A 9,039-nucleotide genomic window follows, 5' to 3' on the forward strand; every position below is an offset into this window, starting at 1 on the left:
TGGTAGAACTAACACAGCTGGTTTCTTGGGAAAGTTAGTATCATTCAATTAAAAGATTCCTGGCCTCTATGAAGCCCTACCTGATTTTTCCAGCCCAAAAGGATCTCTCTCTGTCTGTTTCTCTTTCTCTCTCTCTGTTTTTTTCTCTCTCTGTTTCTCCTTCTCTCTCTCTGTTTCTTTCTCCTTCTCTCCCTCTCCCTCTCCCTTTCCCTCTTCCTCTCTCTCTCCTGAAACAAGTGCTCTCTGCAGAGCATGTATTTTGTACTTATGACACTTTGAAAATTTTTTCTTGCATTGCTGCTGTTTGTCCTCATTTCTGGTACTATCTTTCTTTTCTCTTTGCCTCATTTTACAAGCTTATTTTCTGATATAATGCAGCTTTAAAAGACATCATGGGAGCAAGATAGGTACAGGTCAGGCACAGTGGCTCACGCCTGTAATCCCAGCACCTTGGGAATATTGAAACATACAACTTATCACTTAAGGTCAGGAGTTCGAGACTAGCCTGGCCAACATGGTGAAACCCCATCTCTACCAAAAATACAAAAATTAGCCGGGAGTGGTGGTGGTTGCCTGTAATCCCAGCTACATGGGAGGCCAAGGCAGAAGAATTGCTTGAACCTGGTAGGCAAAGGTTGCAGTGAGTGGGGATCACGTCGCTGCTTTTCAGTCTGAGCAACTTTCAGCCTGAACTTTTTTTGAGACTCTGTCTCAAAAAAAAAAAAAAAGCTAGGGTATAAAGCAATCAATAATAAATATTGTTAGATTTTAAATTTCAAGATGGGAGGGGTCATCTCCCACTCACCTTTATAAATCCTACAGCACTACACAAAACACATCTGTTGAATAAATTGATGTAGTAATAACAATATGCTAAAGTAAAAACAGTCATTGGATTTTTTTTTTTTTTTTTTTGAGACGGAGTCTCGCTCTGTCACCCAGGCTGGAGTGCAGTGGCCGGATCTCAGCTCACTGCAAGCTCCGCCTCCCGGGTTCACGCCATTCTCCTGCCTCAGCCTCCCGAGTGGCTGGGACTACAGGCGCCTGCCACCTCGCCCGGCTAAGTTTTTGTATTTTTAGTAGAGACGGGGTTTCACTGTGTTAGCCAGGATGGTCTCGATCTCCTGACCTCGTGATCCGCCCGTCTCGGCCTCCCAAAGTGCTGGGATTACAGGCTTGAGCCACCGCGCCCGGCCTAGTCATTGGATTTTTTTAAAAGTTGACATTTTTTCCTTGAAATATCACTAGCTTACTAGTAGTTTACAATGTTTACTAGTTTACTAGAGTATTTGCATAGTTGTCTATCATGTATTCTTTCAAATTTTCATCTCTTCAAACTGTGTCCCATCTGTGGTTACCATTTTTCTTGCTTTGATTTGACAAAGTTTCATCGCTTATATAGGTCTTTAGGGAAAAAAGCTCCTAGATTTATTTATTATGCTTATTTTTCTAGCAGAAGAGATATATTTATTTCAGCAAAATCATAAAGTAAAAAATCAAAGAAACAATATTTGGCATTCGCTGAGACACAATTTTGTAAAGAAAGAAACAGTAATCAGCATAAGTACAATAAATTAGGAAGATCTATTGATCTTTTAATTGGGGAAAATAACCAGAAGAAACACAAAAAGACTTAAAATACAGCATCATTGCCACATCTCATGAAAACATTCCCATAAAAAATTAACAATTTCCACTTGAACATGTATTTCAGCCCTCTTTGAACTTATTCTGAAATCTTGATGTTCTACTGATGTTTATAGACTAGACATTCTCTCACTCCATGAACTCACAAGTTATCAGTCCCTTCAAAAGCAATTAAAAAGGAGCACTTCATGTTAGATATAGAGTACTTAAAGGCTAATATTTAATCTTAATTGGCAACAACTTTAGTGCAAATAAAATTATATTTAGCAGCTTAGATAGTCCTGGTAAAGATGCATTCTCTTAACCCTTACTGTTTCCCCAGAGTGAAGTCATTTCTCTCTTTTTATGAGTACAAACGTTGGCCATTCAAACCTACTGAAAACTAGTAATGATAATTCTGTTTGTTACACAGGGAGTTTCCATGAAAGATGGTTTCAGTCACTATGCAAATGAGCCACATGGTTTTTACATTTGGAAAGTTCCCTTTGGGTTGATACAAAAAAGCAGGGCCTGAATGACAGTCATTCCTCTTGGGAATGGAGTCCAAGTCATAACTGGATCTTACCCAACTTCTTTGATCAGTGAGAAGACCCAAAGGAGGCATTAATCATTTTACCCATTAACCACCATGCAAGGAGTTCAAAATAAGACTTGGGAACAGGGCTGAGGAATCTCTCAAATCGAACTCTACTCTCCAGTAATAATTTTATTTCACTGATTTAAATGCCAAAAAAAAAAAAAAGAAAAGAAAAAGAAAGCCATCTGATTTCAAACCTGGTGCTTCCCAGTGTCAGCCAAGATTTATTCTTCAAATGAACAGAAGCCAGAGAGCTAGCCAGAGAGGATTTTGCATGTGCTTCATCAATTCCTCGAATTGCTTCTCTTTTTGTTAGACATCTGTTCCCTCTCTAGCCAAGGCCTGGGACTCCTGCTTCGGGAAACAATATGGCTTACTGTGCCCAGATCCATGGTGGCAAGGGAAAAGTAAGAACGCCTCCTAGATATCAAGCACCTGGCCCTGCCCCTTGTCTAGGTTTCTCCAGTCAAGGACCTTCAGCTTTCAAAAAGCTTGGATGGCCCTCTTGAGGTCCAGGATGTAGTGACATAAGATCCAGGGAGGTCAATGCCATCTCACTCCACCATTCTCTTTACCAACTCTCAGCAGCTTTTCTATTCCCCCTGAATTCTCTCACTGAGTAGGGTGAGGGTGTGCTGCCTGTGTGTTGGACAGAGAGACCCACCTCAGTCACTGTACTCTTCTCTTTCCCTTGGACTGGGGAATTTCTCATACTGGTTGGCCAGTTTCCACTTGTTGTGCTGACTTTTGAGTAGGGCAGCGAAGGAAGTCTTTCGGGTGACACTTCTAGATATTTCCTTGCTCTTGGCCTTTCTGGTCGGGGAAGAACTTCCAACTAAGGGATAGACAGGGAAAATGGGCTTGCCCCGAGGGGCTCCCAACAGCTGCCATATTTCCCCAGAGGTATTACTGGTTAGATACTGCCATGGCTTCTTCCCACTGCTGTCCCTGACATTTACCCGAGAAGCCAACCTTTGCACTAGCAATTTGATGACCCCCTGGTGGCCGTGAATGGCTGCAAGATGCAGCGGGGTATATCCACAACTGGACCTCACATTTACATCAAGGACAATCCCTGCCTTCTTTGCTCCAGAGACCAAGTCCTGAAGAGCCCTGAGGTCCCCATGTTTGGCTATCCAGTGCAAGGCAGTGTACCCAGTCAGAAAGTCTTTGTGCAAGGCCAGTTGAGGGTCCTCCCAGAACAAAGTCCACACCTGAATCCAGGAGCCACTGGCAAGCTTCACAATCCACTCATGCTCCCTGGCATCTAGGGGAACCAGGGATGATTTGTGCTCAGAAGTTCTGTGGGGGGCCCAGGCTGCAGGCCCCTCCCCACTGGGGGCCCACAAGCTGTGTCGCCAACCCCGCTCAGCCACAACAGCCTTAACCTCTGCAAGTTTTGGTGATAAAGCTGCATCAACCCTTGGGCTGGGTGCTGTTCCTGCCTTGGAGGGCTTCCTGGATCGAGGTGGGCGCCGACTTCTTTTCAGCAAGCCCTCATCAAGGTACTCCTCATCAGAGGAGGACAATTTGGCTCTCCCTGCCAGAGAGCTCCTCCTGAGGGACCTCCTTAACTTAGGAGCTGGCCAAGGCAAAGGCTCCAGGGGGTGACCTGCAAGGCCATTAGCCCCCGCAGGAACCTGCTGAGAGATGTGACCATCTCCTCTGTTTCTGAGATCCTGAGGGCTCCAACTGGGGCTGCCCTCCTTCCGAGATACAGAAAGGCCCCCAGCTGGATTCCTGAGCTTCCCCCGAACTGGGGTTCCCAAGACAACCTGCAGCCCCTCTTCAGAAGCCCCTGGTGAGTCTTTGGGCCCGCTGCTGCTCTCCTCACTGCCATGACTCTCCTGGTCCACAAAGTCATCCAGATCTTGGAGGGACAGCTGACATCGAATGCTGCGGAAGACAGTCAATGAAGGGTTCCCCGCCCAGGATTCCCAGGGCTCATCCGGAACAACAGGAAAGAGAGAGTGCGAGGAAAGGCGGGGGTCTGGCGGCTCTGAGTTAGGCTCCGTGGAGCCAGGTTCCAAGGACAGCTGGAGGAAGTTGTCTGGCAGCACCGACCAGGCGCGGACAGGGCCCTGATCACGGGCCTCCGGCACCTGCGGGTGCCTGGCCACCCACTCTCGAGTGCGCTGCTGCTGCTGCTGCAGGGTCGAATAATGCAGAGAGCTGGGGGTCAGCAGCTCCGGCCGGTCTCCGCGTGGGGCGGGGCCGGGCAGGAGAGCAGGCGGGGAAGCCCTGCTCGTCGCAGCCTCGACGGTGGCGAGAGGCGAGCGATGCGTTGCAGGCACAGGCGCGGGCTCAGCCAGCTCGCCTTCTTCCGGCTCCCTGGAAGCCCCGCGGCCATCCTGGGCAGGCAGAGCCCGTGCAGGCTTCTCCTCTGCGGTGGCGGAGTCCGGGAGTGCACCGAGCTCTCCCGGGAGCCCCGCCAGGTTGTTCTGGAGGCATTCCCAGCAGCAGCGGCCCTGTGTCCCCGCCGCCGCGCACCTCGCTCCCGCCTGGGCCCCTGCCGCTGCAGTTGCGGGCACCGGCGCCCTCTGTCCGGGACTGCCCTTCGATCCGCCGCCCTTCCCGGGTGCAGCGCGGGAGCCGCTGACCGGGAGTCCATTGCAAGCTGCGTCGGCGGCTCTGGCTGCTGCACCTGCTGGCTCCTCCTCCGGCTCCTTCTCGCGCCGCCGCCGCCTGGGCTGCTGCTGGGGCGACTGCCCCCCGCGCGCGCCTCGCGGGGAGCTGGGCGCAGCTCCCCCTGCACTGTGGGGGGCCGCGGGCGGCTCGCGGGGTCGCTGCAGCCCCTCCTCCCCTAAAAGGTCCCTGTACCTCCTCTTGAGCACCACGTACTTGGTGCCGTCGGGGTCCTGGCGCACTGCGGCGACCGAGTTGACGAAACCCTTGAAGAGCTCGCGGCGGTGCTGGTGCTGGCTGGGGGACGCGTCAGGGTCTCGGAGAAAGCTCTTGAAGTGGCTCAGCAAGGCAGCATTGGTCACGCGGCCCCCAGCCTGGCACAGAAAGTCCAGTAGTGCCTCCTGGCTCAGCTCTCGGGCCATCGCTGCCTTGTCCTCCGCCCCTGAGGTGTCTGCGTCTCGCCCTCCCGGGGCTCTCCCCAGCCAGAGGAAACCCTGGCCGGGCGAGTGTCACCTGCGCCCGGGGCGGCACTAGCCGCCCCCATCAGCAGCGGAGGCCAGCGCTGCCCACAGCCAGTGAGCGCGCCAGGAGGTCCGCGGGTCCCCTGCGGGTGGCCCCAGGACTGAGTCCCCGCGGCAGTCTCAGTGAGAGAGGGCGGCTCCCAGGCCGCACCTGCGCGACTCTAGCCTCTCGCAACGAGTCCCCACCGCGAAAGTTCCCGGGATAGGGCCGAGTCGGTTTCACCTGCGTCCTGGCTGCGCCTCCTCCCTGGCTCTGGGGGAAGGGCCAGGCCCGCCTCCTCGTGTCCCTCCGCCCCCTGAGGTCTCCCCCACCCCCCGCCACCCATCCCAGAAGAGTCAGACCGGAGAGACTACCGGTAGGTGAGGTTGGCGGCGAACCCAGCCGGCAGCAAACCGCTCTGCGGCCGGGGAAGTGGAAGGCAGGTAGGCGATCGGCCGTTCTTCTAAGTCTCCGCCACGCAGGAAACAAAAGAGATAGAAGGTCCGTTCCTGTCCTCCGGTGCTTTGATGAGTTTAGGCTGAAGCCGAAGGGGGAGAAGAAGCTGCAAGTTAACAGGCAATTTGACTTATATTTCTTTATTAACGCTGTAGAGGAGTATTTCAGATTTCTCGAGGCTGTATTGAGGTCCGCAAAACTGACTTTGCATCCAAACTAAATTTTTCTTAAGATGGAAATACTTTCTGGGCCGCTTCTCCGGCGCCCCCTCCAAGGGGTCCAAATACATCCAAGTCTATACTGAAAAAAGAAATCACTCTGAAAATTACTGCTGGCCAATACTGGTTTGGGCCTTTTCCCTTCATACTTGTCTTTCCTTCATACTTGTCTCACATTAAGGTGCTGGAAAAATAAAATCACTTTGATAGCTTCTTGCCCCCCGCGGCTCAAATGAACTAGGAATTATGTCTCGCCAGTTAAGGTATTTGATGTGTATCATTAGTTTGCTTTTATTTACTCTAAAATTTGTGAACAGCAGAGATTTGTAGTGTTTTGTGTTGGCTTGGTGAAGTCCTTCCTTTCAGAATGTAAGGTTCAAAATGCAGACTAGAGCTGTCTTTAACAGCACCTTTCCCCCCTAACAGCTGGGATCCCTCTTCCTTTTTCTCTCTCTACATGTTGACCCTTTGTCTTTGATGTGAGATCCTGGATGTCCCTCAGTATTTCTTATCAGTCCTGTTGACATGCCTGAGATAGTTTTCACTGTCATTATCTCTTTATCTGTTTTAGTTCCAAGCCTTCTTTCATTCTTTTCTTTAACTTGGCCTTCCCATTTCTTTCTGTTACAAGACATCCTTGTTTACCTTCAGCCTCTACTGACAGGAAATATGTCTATTTCTCAGATCCTCTTATGTCCACTGTATTTCCCATTCAAAAACCTTGATTTTCTCCTTCCCTGTAATTTGCCTCTCTTTTTTTCATGGACTCTTTTCATCTTTTCACTTTTCCTTTTGCTCTTCTATTTCTGATTATTCATAGTTCCTATTCTTCTCACCAAGAGAAAGTATTGAAAGTATGTGTGTTGGCCCTACAATTGTTGACAAAGACATGTTTTAGCATGGACCAGTCTTAGTGACTGCCCTATAAACCACATTAACTGAGCTTGATTTTAAATCCCCCAAAATATCCTAGTACTTCTCCAGGAATGAATCTTTAGCTTTAAATTATCTAGGTCAGAAAAAAAGAACTGGAAACATTTTTGTCTATTTTTGGTATTTTCTAGGATCCAAACCCAATACTGGGTTGAGAGAGGGATAGTGGTTTCCACTGATGTCTCTACATAACACCAAGCCTTTAGGATAGTTATTAAAATTAAGGTTTTGTATTAAACTTCAGTTTTCTTTTGAATTTATTTGCTGGTATAGAGTCTTGTTGGGACTGAGTAAGGTGAGTCCATACCTAAGGCAGGAGGAAGACCAAATGGAAGACTTAAGTGGGCATTTTAGAATGGCAAGTGGAAAGCATCTGTCTTTGCTACTTTTTAAAACATCTGGTTAGAAAATAAGGGGCTAGCTGCAAAAGAAAGCCATAATGTGGACTGAGGTTTTGACTCAAAGGACGTAGAAAGACTAGAGTGAAAGGAAGTGGAGGTCCAGGTGAGGGGAGATTACAAAGCATACGGTTGTTGAAATCAGATTATTTTTAGTTGAGGGTGGAATTAATAGGATTGGAGTCAACAAGAAAAAAAAAATCTGATTGACTTAGATTTCTGGATTCCCAGGTACTTTGGTGTCCAGACCTTCTCCTCTTTCTCTTGTCCCAGGATAAAGGGATGGTTAATTAGAAACCTCTTTATGTTATCTCAGGGAGCATTTTCCTGCCTCTCGCATATACAGTTCATTATTTCCAAAAATATTTATGAAGCTCCTACATTATCCTGACACTGTTGGAAATGGGTATAAAGAAGAAAGTGTATTTGAGAACTCACTATTTCTCTCTATTTAGTAGCAGCAACAAGAGAAATGGCATGAACCTGAGTGCTAAGTGGTTTAACAGAGACATGCACCACATACTGGAGAAGTTGAGAGGAGGTGCATAAAGGAAGAACTCAGGCTCAGTTTGGGGGATCAGGACAATTTTCCATTAAGAGCTAACTTTGGGGCTGGGCACGGTGGCTCACAGCTGCAATCCCAGCACTTAGGGAGGCGGAGGCGGGTGGATCACGAGGTCAGGAGACTGAGACCATCCTGGCTAACAGTGAAACTCCATCTCTACCAAAAATACAAAAAAATTAGCCGGGCGTGGTGGCGGACCCCTGTAGTCCCAGCTACTCGGGAGGCTGAGGCAAGAGAATAGCGTGAACCCGGGAGGCAGAGCTTGCAGTGAGCCGAGATCGCGCCACTGCACTCCAGCCTGGGCAACAGAGCCAGACTCCGTTTCAAAAAAAAAAAAAAAAAAAAAAAGCAAAGAGCTAACTTTGAGTAAAAAGGTGAGAATAGGCTTTAAGGCAGAAAAAACATTGGTGCAAAGGCAAAGATCTGGCCTACCATCGCTATTTGGGGAATGAACTACCAATAGATCTGCTTGGCCTGTTTGACTTTAAGGAAGACAATGTGTGTGGATGTGCTGGAAAGGGAAAAAGTAGATGGGAATCAGAAGATGAAGGGCTTTGGGGACACGGGCGGCTTGGAAGAATTTTCCCAAGGGTAGCAACCTGACCGGATTTGTACTTTAGAAAGATCTCCTGGAAGTGAGTGTTGGTTTGGAATCATGACTAATATTAATAAGTAAAAAGAGTACATTGTATAACAATGCTGTATGTAACCAAACCTAAGAACCATTGATTGTATGACACATTGTGATTTTAGAGATGTTAAAATATGAAAAAAAAAGTTCCTCCTAAAATAGAATATGGCATAGAGAAATATGGCATGTGTAATAAGATCCTATTTTTAGAAAAAACTATGTGTATATGTATTTGGGGGTAAAATTTAAGGACTGGATATGGGGTGACTTTAATTTTTTTAAATAGCCTTATAAACTATTTTACAATGAGAATATATTACTTTTTAGTTTGAAAAACACACTAAAGAAAAAATATCCCATAAATGAATATCAACAAAGAAAGAGACAATATCAAATCTTTAGGCTGTAGGAGGAAGGTGAGGCTGCCCACAGGAAAAATAGTCCAGAAATGACTGAGATGATCTAAGAAAGTGATGAAAAAGGTCTGA

The 9,039-nt window shown here is 47.9% G+C and overlaps 1 protein-coding gene across 1 annotated transcript; it reads right to left on the reverse strand.

The window, feature by feature from the left end:
• Positions 1-2,338: 2,338 nt before the first annotated feature.
• SOWAHB (sosondowah ankyrin repeat domain family member B) lies at positions 2,339-5,563 on the reverse strand. The gene has a single exon (XM_011966213.1). The coding sequence runs from the start codon at positions 5,269-5,271 to the stop codon at positions 2,890-2,892; it is 2,382 nt and encodes a 793-aa protein (XP_011821603.1). The 5' UTR covers positions 5,272-5,563; the 3' UTR covers positions 2,339-2,889.
• Between the last annotated feature and the right edge of the window lie 3,476 nt (positions 5,564-9,039).

The sequence above is a fragment of the Mandrillus leucophaeus genome, unplaced genomic scaffold, assembly GCF_000951045.1.
Source record: "Mandrillus leucophaeus isolate KB7577 unplaced genomic scaffold, Mleu.le_1.0 Scaffold75, whole genome shotgun sequence".
In the NCBI taxonomy this organism is placed as follows: domain Eukaryota; kingdom Metazoa; phylum Chordata; class Mammalia; order Primates; family Cercopithecidae; genus Mandrillus; species Mandrillus leucophaeus.

What these genes read in the sequence shown, in the direction of transcription:
- SOWAHB (XM_011966213.1), bottom strand. Translation starts at nt 5,271, where the DNA reads ATGGCCCGAGAGCTGAGCCAGGAGGCACTACTGGACTTTCTGTGCCAG.